We start from the raw sequence: 12,906 nt of genomic DNA, 5'->3' as shown, positions 1-12,906 counted from the left end.
CAACTCTTTGCTAACGTGCACCATGAGGAGCAGCAAGATGTTCTGGTTGTAAGTTCTCTACATGGTTTGCCAAAATTGGATTGTGTAGATAATTTAACGAGGCCTACCATACAATATATTATTTTTGTTTTATGTATTACATTTGTGTACTGAAGTCAGGCAGAGAAAATGAAAGCAATGTTACAATTTTTGCTTAAACTATTGTGTATTTTAAAAGAAGAGGAAATACTAACATATATTTGTACATATTTATCACTTTCAATGCTTTTCTTTCATATGTGAAACTTCATACTTCTTCTCTGGAGTCATTTTCCTTCTGTTTGATGATCTGGCTTATCATTTATACTTTATCCCCAATAAGTTTGTTTTAGACTTCTCCATTTTACCTAAAGAATCAGTCCATTCTTGTCGTTTTCCATTCCATTCTTTATTTACCTACTATAGATACATAGATGTTATTTTACTTACTGTCTTATCTTTTACTCTTTTACTGTTTGGTATTCTATTCCATGAATCTAATAAAGTGTTTCATTTGAATCTCTCCAAGTGCTTACATTCTCTACTCTTAAGCCCAAGCTGGTCATCCGGAATGTTGACAAAAGAATACATGGCAGTGGGGGAGGGGTGGCATTGTGGCATAGCAGGTAAAGCCACCGCCTGTAGTGCCAGCAACCCATAGGATTGCCGGTTCAAGTCCCGGCTACTCCACTTCTGATCCAGCTCTCTGCTGTGGCCTGGAAAAGCAGTAGAGGACGGCCCAAGTCCTTGGGTTCCTGCACCCACATGGGAGACCCGGAAGAAGCTCCTGGCTCCTGGCTTCAGATTGGTTCAGCTCCAGTCGTTGCAGCCATTTGGATAGTGAACCAGCGGATGGAAGACCTTTCTTTCTCTCTCTCTCTCGCTCTCTCTTTCTCTACCTCTGCCTCTCTGTAACTCTGCCTTTCAAATCAATAAATGAATCTTTACAAAACAGTTAAAAAGTAAAAAAAAAAAAATTATTCTTGGCAGTGGAACTGCATCCTTAATTCCTGTCTTTCCATAGATCTCTTCTTGTACTCATGTGTGTGCATATGTGGGTGTGGTTGAGGGAATGCCACCTTAGTTTTCCAACTCAGGGAACTGCTTTCTATGGTTCTGTCTTTTGTTATGCTTCAGTCATACTCCTTTTCCTGCTCTCTGTATTCAAAACTCAAGATAGAAATAACTTCTAATTTTTGTGTCTTGGGAGCTTGTATTAGTTTTATATTGCTGTATAATAGAGTGCCATAAACTTAGTAATTTAAAACAACAAATATTTAATATCTAAGTTTCTATGAGTAAGGAATCAGGTGCTTCAGCTTGAGTTCTCCCATGAGACTTCTTAATGGGGAAAAGGGGATCTGATCCTAAAGTTATAGTCATTTAAAGGATTTTTATACACAAGCCTCGGTTCCTTGTTGCAAGGAAGTATCCACAAGACTGACTTATTGCATGGTGTCTGATGGATCCTCCAAGATAAGAGATCTAAGAGAGAATGAGACTAAGTATATCAATGATGGAAGCCAACAACTTTTTTTTTAAAAAAAGATTTTATGTATTTATTTGAGAGGTAGAGTTACAGACAGAGAGAGGGAGAGAACGAAAGAAAGGTCTTCCATCCAATGGTTCACTCCCTAAATGGGTGCAACAGCTGGAGCTGAGCTGATCTGAAGCCAAGAGCCAAAAGTTTCTTCTGGGTCTCCCATGTGGGTATAGAGGGACCCAAGCACTTGGGCCATCTTCCACTGCTTTGCAAGCCATAGCAGAGAGCTGGATAGGAAGAGGAGCAGCTGAGACTAGAACTGGCGCCCATATGAGACACCAGCAATGCACGAGGAGACTTAATCACTATGCCACAGAGCTGGTCCTACCAAGAACTTTTAATAAACTAATTCTAGATGTTATATCCTATTGCTTCTGTTACATTCTATTCATTAGAAATGAGTCATTGTACTCCTGTATGTGATCTATTTCACTTAACAAAGTGACTGCCATCCAGTCACAACCATTTTGTTGCAAGTGTCAAGATTTTATTTTAAAATAATAATTATTCTAAAATAATAGAAAATTGTACATATTTCAAAATTAATGTTCACCACTTCTTTATCATCTTTTTATTTTAAAAGATTTTAAAAAAAGTTAAAAAGAGGCAGGGCGGCACCATGGCATAGTGGGTTAAAGCCCTGGCCTGAAGCACTGGCATCCCATATGGGCGCAAGCTCTAGTCAAAGCTGCTCATCTTCCAATCAAGCTCTCTGCTATAGCATGGGATAGCAGTAGATGTCCCAAGTCCTTGGTACCCTGCACCCACATGTGAGACCCAGAAGAAGCTCCTGGCTCTGGCTTCGGATCGGCACAGCTCCGGCCGTTGTGACCATCTGGGGAATGAATCAGCGATGGAAGACCTCTCTCTCTCTGCCTCTCCTCTCTGTAATTCTTTCAAGTAAATAAAATAAATCTTTAAAAAAAGATTTATCCATTTGAATGGCAGACTGACAGAAAGTGTGTGTGTGTGTGTGTGAGAGAGAGAGAGAGAAAGAGAGAGAGAGAGAGAGAGAGAGAGAGAGAGAGAGAGAGATACAGAAATCCTCTATTTGTTGGTTCACTCCCCAAATGGCCACAACAGCCATGGCTGGGCCAGACAGAAGCCAGGAGCCAGGATCTCCATCTGGGTCTCCCATGTGGGTGGCAGGGTCCAAAGAACTTGGACCTTCTTCTGTCCCATATGCACCAGCAGGACACTGGAATCACAAATGGCAACCCAACCCACTGCACCACAATGCCAGATCCACGAATTATACATATTTATGGAATAGTATGTGATTTTTGTTATACTATATCATGTGTAATGACTAATCTGGGCAAATATATTTACTTCTTCAAGCACATAGCATTTCTTTATATTGAAAACATCAAAAAATTCCAACTTCTAGTTTCTTTATAGATGTAAATTTACATTATCTGTATTCACCCTAGAGTACAGTAGAACCCCACAATTTCTTACCACTATACACCTATTGTGTTGTACCTATCAATAAACTTATTTACATCCATTTTCTTCCCACTTTCTTTCCAAATCTCTAGTATTAATTTATTTAATCATTTACTTATTGATTTTATTTAAAATGCAGAGTGACAGAAGAAGAAAGAGATCTTTAATCTCTGATTCACTTTCCAAATGTCTGCAATAGCCAGGGCTGGGTCAGACTGAGACAAAGGGGCAAGAATTCCATCTAGTTCTCTATGCGGGTGGCAGAGACCAAAGTACTTGTGCTACCTCCCAAGTACGTTAGCAGGAAGCTAGATCAGAAGTTCTGTGACTTGAAACAGACACTTTAAAATGTGATGCAGATATCTCAAGAAATGTGTTAACCCGTTGTGCCATAACATCTATGAGATCACCTACTTTTAGAGACTACGTATGAGTGAGGTCATGTGATATTTGTCTTTCTGTGCTTGATTTATTTTGCTTACTATAATGACCTGCAGTTCCACCCATGTTACTGCAAATGACAAGATTCAATATTTTTTATGACTAAATGGTATTCTATTGTGGACATGTGTCATGTTTTCTTATCTAAGCATCAGTAGATAGACACATTGTTTCTATTTCTTGGCTATTGTGAGTAATGCTGCAATAAACGTGGGAGTGTGGATGTCTTTTTGACAAATGGATTTCATTTTCCTTGCATATGTACCAAGGATGTAATTGCCAGATCGTATGTTAATTCTACTTTTAGTTTTTTTGAAGAATCTACATACTGTTCTCCACAATGGCATAATGAATTTACATTCCCATGAACAGTATGAAATGATTCCCTTTTCTCCACATCCTAGCCAACACTTATGTTTTGTCTTTTTGATAATTATTCTTAATGGGGTGAAGTGATACCTCAACATGGTTTTCGTTTGCATTTCCCTGATGATTTCTAGGGTTGAACATTTTTATTTAATATACCTGTTGGGAATTTGTTTACTTTCCTTTGAGAAATGCCTGTCTAGATATATTGCTTATTTTTAATTGGATTCTTTTTTGCAATTGAGTTGAATTATTTAGATATATTTTCTGGATATTAACACCTTGTCAGATGTATAGCTTTCAAATATTTTCGCCAATTCTGTAGGTTATCTTTTTGCTTTGTTGATTGTTTTGTATCATTGTCCATTTTGTATATATATCACAAGTCTTCTCCATGTGGAAGTTAAAAAAATTGATCTTACAATATTGATTTCTAGAGATTGGCAAGAGCACAGAAAGAGGGGATAGAGGGAGGTTGGATACTGGGTATCAAACTACAGTCATATTAAAACAATAGGTTCTAGTTTACAATAGTCCAGTGCACCAACTGTAGATAACAGTAATGCATGATATACAGTGTAACGAACTAGAGGAGAGCTGCTGATAGAATCTAAATATAGAGGAATGGTTGGGTGATATGAATGCTCACAGCTTAATTTGATTAGTTTATTCTGTATGCATCTGCTGAAGTATTGCACTGTGCACCATTAACGGTGTATAAGAACTATAGGTTAAATGAAAAAATTGGCCTGAGCCACTGCTCACTTGGCTAATCTTCCACCTGCAGTGCTGGCACACTAGGTCCTAGTCCCGGTTGGGGCACCAGATTCTGTCCCAGTTGCTCATCTTCCAGTCCAGCTCTCTGCTGTGGCCTGGGAAGACAGTGGAGGATGGCCCAGGTGCTTGGGCTCTGCACCCGCCATGGGAGACCAGGAGAAGCAACTGGCTCCTGGCTTCAGATCGGTGTAGCGCGCCGGCTGCAGCAGCCATTTGAGGGGTGAACCAATGGAAAAAGGAAGACCTTTCTCTCTGTCTCTGTCTCTGTCTCTCTCTCTCTCTCTCTCTCACTATCTAACTCTGCCTGTCAAAAAAAAAAATTGAAAAAAAATGACTCAATGGAGAATCTTAGGTTTACAGGGGGTATTTTGTCTTTTTTTTAAGATTAATACTATACAGCAGTCAAAAACAGTGAAATCCAGTCATTTGCAACAAGATGGAGGAATCTGGAAAACATTATGCTGGGTGAAAAAAAGCCAGTCCCAAAGGGACAAATATCATATGTTTTCCCTGATCGGTGACAACTAACTGAGCAGCAAAGGGGAAACCTGTTGAAGTGAATTGGACACTATGAGAAACAGTGACTTGATCAACTCTTGTCCTGACTGTTGGTGTACAATGTAATACTTTATCCATTATAGTATTTTTTTGCTCTAGTACTATTGTTCGAACTCTGTAATTAACACACAATTATTCTTAGGTGTTTACATTTTAACTGAAAAGTGATCCCTGTTAAATTTTTAAAGAAGCCGGCAGCGCGGCTCACTAGGCTAATCCTCCGCCTTGCGGCGCCAGCACACCGGGTTCTAGTCCCGGTCAGGGCACCGATCCTGTCCCAGTTGCCCCTCTTCCAGGCCAGCTCTCTGCTGTGGCCAGGGAGTGCAGTGGAGGATGGCCCAAGTCCTTGGGTCCTGCACCCCCATGGGAGACCAGGAGAAGCACCTGGCTCCTGCCATCGGATCAGCGCAGTGCGCCGGCTGCAGCTCTCCTACCGCGGCGGCCATTGGAGCGTGAACCAATGGCAAAAGGAAGACCTTTCTCTCTGTCTCTCTCTCACTGTCCACTCTGCCTGCAAAAATTAAAAAGAAAAAAAAAAGAAAAAAAAAGCTGTTACTGGAGCCCTCTGTTTTGCACATATTACCTGGTGTTTAATACACAATGCAGGCTTTTTAAAGACTTCTCTTGTGTTTAAAGCTAAGATCAGTGAAACAAGACAATGGTGCAAGAGGCAGAGAGATGTAATACGACCACATAAAAGTTCGTTCCAGTAAAGTGTCTATATAAGGCTATAAGAAAGGATTGGTTGATGAGCTTCCTGTTAGAAACTGTCCTGTTGGTGCACCAGTCATAAAAGGATTACTAGATACTTCAGCAGCTGCAACTTGACCGAAAGGGGTTACCACTGGTTTTCTTTGTCCAAAATCTGCAAAACCTGCACCATTGGGCTGTTGAGAAAAAGCTCTCTGTTGAGGAAAAGTTACTTGGGCTGGGAAGGCAGGCTGCTGGAAACTGCCACTAAAGCTGGTGCAAAGACTATAGGGAGCAGGAGTGCCGAACCCCTCAGGCATGCTCATTGATGCAATACCAAAGGTTGCCACTTTTGCTCCTCTGGCATTGGTCTGAAATGGATTTGTAGAAGATGCCACAGAAGGACCAGCAGCAGCAACAAATGGATTTGTGGAAGGCGTAGCTCCAAATGGAGCAGGCACACTTGAAGCAGCTGGCTGTGTCTGTGCAGAAGCACCCACTGTCGCTGTTCCAAAAACATTGCTACTGGCATTACTTGTGGAAGCATACGCATTACTGGAGGTGGCTACAGAACTGAAAACGCTGCCTAGTTCTGCCAGGGCTTCATAGTTGTCTGAAGATGCACTAGACTGGCTGGGAGCTGAAACCACAGAACCGACAGGAGCTTTATTTGTGGTCCCAAAATCACTCCCCTGATCATCACCTTGCCCAGAACTGAAGATGCTGTCTAAATTAGCAACGATTGCATATTTGCGGTCGGTAGACCAGCTTTGCTTGTTGAAACTTTACTAACAACTGATGCTGTTTGATGACTCTGGGAAGTATTGACGGTTCCAAAATTAGCACTGGAGAATTTGGGGAAGTTACCAAAATGAGCAAAATTAACATTTATGGATCCAGCACTTCCACCTGTAGTTTGAGGCTGAAAAGGAAGTGACTTGCTGTGGAGGAAACCTCCAAAATTGCTCGAAGCAGTAGACTGTCCAAATGCTTCAAAGTTTGCAAAATCTGCACTTGCAGAATTCTGAGCTGCGTGACTGTTGAAATGTGCAAAATTAACAAAATTGGCTGTGGCTGTTGACTGAGAAGTTGAAAGAGCAAAGATGTCTGAGTCATGATCACTTAAAAGGTCAAAGCGCTTTTTTTCCTGCTGCTGCCCTTGGGAGCAACCGACAACTGGGGACTGACTAAGTGTGCCCTTATTTAAGTGTGGTGCTGGTGTAGCATCTCCTAAGAGAGACTTCAGTGGCTTGACCTCAGGTGTGTTGTTTGTGCTACTGAAATAGATGCATGAACTGATGCCACCACTTTGGCTTGTTCTGGTGGTATCTTCTTTTCATGTTTTTCTTTTAGAAACTTTCACTTTTTGTGGATCCCTGAAGTCTGGAAATGCCTAGCCAAATCTGTTTATAGACTTCATTTCCATGTTTTTGTAGGAATTCAATTTCCTGTTGTGCAAATGTTGTCATAGAGATAGCTTTCACCCTATGCGGTGCATTTAACCCTTGCAGGCTGCTGGAAGATGAAGGAGCCCACCATCTTGTCCTGCAGCATCTTCAGGTGCTTCTCCTCCTGCTTCTGCTTTGTGCTGGCAGCCATGGTTGCTGGCAGGGCCTGGAACTGGGCCACGCTGTGTCGGGGCCTGCGGTCCCATGGGCCGCCCTGGCCCCGGCCGCCACCCTCAGTCAGCGTGCACCACCCTCCCCGAACCTTGCTCCCGCGGCTTGGTTCGACTGGGCTTGACACGGCTCTGATGCTGTGGAGTGCATACTGAGTGGCTATACCAACTGGCCAGCCCGGGAACACCATCACCACCGCCACATTTCTGACATCTCCTAAATGACAACATTTTACACTTGGAAAACATTAGTATTAGTATTTATAACAGATTAGAGAAAGGGATGCCACCACATGGCTGTAAGAATTCCTATACAGTTCTGGAAAGTTCTCTATCTAGATTACTGTGGTGGTTATACAAATACAGAGAGAGAGAGAGAGAGAGAGAGAGAGAGAGGATGAGATGCATAAAAATTGCTGAAATCTACATAATGCCTGTAGCTTAGTTACAAGGTGTCAACCTCAGTTTCTGGGGATTCATGATGTATTATAGTTATGTCAGATGTTAACATTAGAATTGGTGAAGGGAAATTGGAACTCGCTATTTTTTTCAATTATTTCTTGCTTATCTACCATATGTCTAAATAAATGATTGTTAGAAACCATAAAGGAAATAAAAATGTGCTTTTAAAAATGGTGGTGCAAGCCCGTTCCCACAGTGCTCTGTGCTAGCAAACAATGACTCTGGAATTCTAAGAAGGTTTGCGTTGCTTGGAGGCTGAATAAAAAAAGGCCAGAGTCTGCGGGTTGACAGAAGTTCTGTGAGCAACGGCGCCAGTGTCGTCGCAACCTGACTCTTCGACTGCCTTTCCAGCCAAAGCCATCGACCAGAAAGACAGGTAGAGAAGCTGCCCAGCGAAAAGGGACTCCGCTTAGAAACCCTTGTTTCCCAGGGGGGCGGCCTGTCAGGGAGAGACCTCACTGAGCCACGGTGATCAGTTCTCGTCTGCCGATTCTAGGTCCTGAAACAGCGGGAAAGGCGTCGGTCCTCTGCTTTCCGCTGCCCGGATCCACAGCCCTGCCTGTGGATGGGCCCCAGAGGCCTCAATCATCCCCTCAGTGGTGTTCCTGTTTAGCTGCCGCCACCATCATCTGTCGGCATGACGAGCTTCAGCAGCACCATGACAGAATTCACTGTGGGGGAGAAGTACAGACTGGTAAGGAGGATCGGGTCCGGCTCCTTCGGAGTGGTTTATCACTCGGTTAATATCACCAATGGAGAGGAAGTGGCAGTGAAACTAGAGTCACAGGATGCCAAGTACCCCCAGTTACTGATTGAGAGCAAGTTCTACAAGCTTCTGCAGGGTGGGGTTGGCATCCCCCGTATAAAGTGGTTTGGTCAGGATAGAGGCTATAATGCCCTAGTCATGGATCTTCTGGGACCTAGCCTGGAAGACCTCTTCAATTTCTGTTCACGGAAGTTCACCATGAAAACTGTTCTTATGTTGGCTGACCAGATGATCAGTAGAATTGAATACGTTCACACAAAGAACATCATACACAGAGACATTAAGCCGCAAAACTTCCTTATTGGTACAGGGCGCCACCGCAATAAAGTATTCCTTGTTGATTTTGGCTTGGCCAAAAAGTATATATCCAGCAGCACCAGGAAGCACATACCATACAGAAAACTTAAATACCTCACTGGCACTCCTCTGTATGCGGCCATCCACACACATCTTGGCATTGAGCAAAGTCGCCGAGATGACATGGAGTCAATAGGATATGTTTTAGTGTATTTTCTTAGAAGTGGTCTACCCTGGCAAGGAATAAAGGCTGCCACAAAGAAACAACACCGTGAAAAAGTTATTGAAAAGAAGATGTCCATTTCTGTAGAAGTTTTATGCGAAGGATTACCTGCCGAGTTTGCTACTTACTTTAAGTATTGTCATGCACTGCACTTTGATGAAACTCCGGATTACAGATATCTGAGGCAGCTATTCCGCTCGCTTTTGGAGACCCTGACTGACCCATGTGACTGCACCTTTGACTGGGCACTGTTAAAGCAGGATGTAGCACAGCAGTCGGATTCTTGCAGTGAATATGGTCAGCAGCCCAAATTCACTTAGGTTTTTAAACATGACTTGTGGATCAGAAGAAGCGGAGCTGATGATTTCAGCAGCATTTGTTTCTCCCCAAGTCTACATATTTCCAGTCATATCTATATGAATTCATGATTGTGGACAGTCACTTCCTTCATGTTAAGATCTTAATGTCATTAAACACTTGTCCCTAGCATTTTGGTGGTACTATTCTGATTTGTAATCAATGTAATTGTGAATCTTAACTGAAATAGTGAAACATGGTATCTGGTGTTGTATTCTGTATTTCAAGAGGGAAAGTTAACTAAATGCTTGATACACACAAATTGGTGGAGAAATTTTGCTACACCAATTTTTTAGTAAGCTCTTTGTTCTGAACTATAATACATTGGAATCTCAAAAGAATGACAGTTTTCATCCACAGCTGTGATGATTGCTAATTCTCACAATTGTGCATACTTAATGTTTTTTCCAACCTTAGAGTTTGCAATCTGGTCACTTAAAACATTCATAAAATGTCTGGCTTCTTATTTGCCTTTCAGGTAATAGAGTAGCAAGCAAAGACTCCAGTATATGAATCTCGTGAAAGTGCTTGCTTACCTGGGCTAGAAATAGCATCTGAAGTGAAACATCTTCATAAAGATTTCTTTTTTTTAAGGAAAGGGTTTATTGGAGGAAACCCAACAGACTGAAGGGAAGGGGTGAAGAAGGAGAAAGAGGGAGAAGGAGAGTGTAAGAGAGAGAGCTCCAGAAACTGAGAGAGAGAGAGAGATCAGGAGATGGGGAGAAAGAGAGCCACGTGTTCAGGAACAGGTCCTTTTAAAACTTTTCCAGAGGGCGGGCAGGAAAGTAGGAGCAGCAAATCCCATTTGGATGGGGGTGGGGCTGACACTGGTGGTTGGGCCATGTGGCCACCTGGCTTCCAGCAATGGCGGCGGGGGTTAGAGCCTAGGATGGTGTCAGGGTGTAGATTGCACCATAGATAAGACTGCGACATTTTACTAACATTCCCCTCTTTTGTTTTTTATAAGGCAGGAATTGTATGGGATTACATTAGTCCCAAAAATCCAGGAGGAGTAGAGGGAGGATGATCTGTCTTTAGAGCTATTTCCTGCTGACATGGGGCAAAGAGGTACTCTCTGCTGGCATGAGGTGATGTCTCAAGCCGCTGTCTCCTGGGTAGAGAGCTGAGTATATCCATGTAGCAGCATTTGGCTGGATGCCTGGTTGCTGAAGGCCTTGGTTCCTTTCATTATCAACTCCCGTAAATACTTAAAAACACAGTAATATGAAGACAGGGTGAGAATAGCAACCAATGATGCTATGAGTGGCATTAACCAGGTAATGAGAGGATTTCATAGAGGAGAGGAAATGGCAGGGGTCCCTGGACCCTTGTGAGGACAGTTTGATGGATGTGGCTTAAAGCTGATCCAGCCAAGACCTGGCGAAAAGTCACTCATCTTTTTGCAGGTAGGGGGATTTGTCTGTAGAGAGATTCTGAACAATCATACAACATTAAGTGAGGAAGAGGACCGTCAATACACACAGGTTGGGAGTGGAGCCATTGATTAAGAGTAGAGGCTATGATTATAAAGGAATGAGGCCCCAAGTGGGCTAGACAGGATGTAGAACAAAGGACAGAGTCATTACTAGAGGACATAAGAAGCTGCTATCTAAGCCACAACTAAGTTTTCTGATTGAGAGGCAAATAGAAACTGACAGAAGGGGTTTGATAATAATCTGGTGGACTTTAAGGCCTTGTCATTAATGAGGCCCAGACTTGTCTATCTCTTCACATGGAGTACATCCTAAGGGAGGTGTGACCCTCTTTGGGGAAGGCACCATGTTGATGTCCATTACCTAGCTGGCCTGGGAGGAGAGCTGGCCAGGTAAAGGCAGGTGGCATCTCTAACAGGAAATTTAAGTTCTGTCTGCAATGTTAATGGCCCTACTTGGCCGTCCTCTCAGCAGTGGTGGTCACTTTGGAAGCTGGGCCGAAAGATTTTTTAAAGTACAGCTTTACTTGTAATGCATTCTCCAAGATTTAATTTAAAAATCTTTTATTATTTATCATTTTATTAAAATAAAACACTGGAACAACTAATATGCTCTCAGTCCCTGTAGATTGACCCATTTCAAAATGTCTGGTAAATGAAATAATTCAGTACAAAATTTTTTTTTGTTTCTGACTGTTCCCATTAATAAAAATGTGTTTCTGAACCTTTCCATTTGCTGTGTTTCAAAAGTTTTCTGCATTTTGTTGCCAATATTATGACATCAGTTGAATATATCATTTTGGTAATCTTTTGTAACTTGAAGAAAACTTAGTCTGTTCAGGGTTATAATTGCCTAGGAGTGAAGGTACTATCAATAAAGATATGTCATTTTATAGTGACATAATTTTCATTTTATGGGGGGCCTAAGAGTGGCATTGCAATATGTATGCTTGTCTTCATAAAAAGCTGCCAAACTGTTTCCCTTAGTGGATAAAAATTTTGAATTTCAAAAAAAAATGCGTGCCAAATGTATTTTGAAGAATCTCCAAAAGAGAAGAAAAAATTACCTACATGTGTCTAGTTTATTTTTTTAATTAATTTTTTTCTTAAAGTTCCCATGGCCAGTTCTCTGAATAGAGAAATCTGAATAATTTATTTTTAGGATTTTAATAAATTTTTTTGAGAGGTACTGTTGCAGACAGAGAGAGGGAGAAATAGAGAGAAATGTCTTCCATCCTCTGCTTCACTCTTAAAGTGGCCACGACAGGTGGAGCTGAGCTGATCCAAAGCCAAGAACCAGGAGCTTCTGGGTCTTCCACATGGGTGCAGGGGCCCAAGCACTTGGGCCATTTTCTGCTTTCCCAGGCTATAGCAGAGAGCTGGATCAGAAGTGGAGCTGCCGGGATTCCAACCAGCACCCATATGGGATGCCTGCTCTGCAGGTGGCGGCTTTACCCACTACATCACAGCGCCAGCCCCTCTAGTATCTAATATTTAATGTTCTTTCTGATATTCCATCATGTGTAATATTCTTTGCCCTAAAGTGTTATCTTTACTATTTCTTCTGTTGGTCATAAATATACTTCTGAGTATTTTTCTGAATATGAATTTATTACTTAATGCTATTATACAAGGTCCAAAAGAGGGCATGTTTTGCAGTGATTGAAATGTCCTGGCCGGCACGTGGCTCACTAGGCTAATCCTCCACCTGCGGTGCCGGCACCCAGGGTTCTAGTCCAGGTTGGGGGGGGGGGGCACCAGATTCTGCCCCGGTTGCTCCTCTTCCACTCCAGCTCTCTGCTGTGGCCCAGGAAGGCAGTGGAGGATGGCCCAAGTGCTTGGGCCCCTGCACCCACATGAGAGACCCGGAAGAAGCACCTGGCTCCTGGCTTCAAATCGGTGCAACGCA

General features: G+C 42.4%; 1 protein-coding gene and 1 pseudogene across 1 annotated transcript; one reads left to right on the top strand and one right to left on the bottom strand.

Moving 5' to 3' along the window:
• Nucleotides 1-5,702: 5,702 nt before the first annotated feature.
• On the bottom strand, nt 5,703-7,441 carry LOC133753385 (arf-GAP domain and FG repeat-containing protein 1-like; annotated as a pseudogene).
• A 1,118-nt stretch (nt 7,442-8,559) lies between these two features.
• On the top strand, nt 8,560-9,528 carry LOC133753711 (casein kinase I-like). Its single transcript, XM_062184395.1, has one exon. The coding sequence runs from the start codon at nt 8,560-8,562 to the stop codon at nt 9,526-9,528; it is 969 nt and encodes a 322-aa protein (XP_062040379.1).
• Nucleotides 9,529-12,906: the final 3,378 nt, after the last annotated feature.

This window comes from Lepus europaeus, chromosome X, assembly GCF_033115175.1.
Source record: "Lepus europaeus isolate LE1 chromosome X, mLepTim1.pri, whole genome shotgun sequence".
Lineage (NCBI taxonomy): Eukaryota > Metazoa > Chordata > Mammalia > Lagomorpha > Leporidae > Lepus > Lepus europaeus.
Note: the sequence above shows the minus strand (reverse complement) of the source record. Positions and strands in the feature narration are given on the sequence as shown.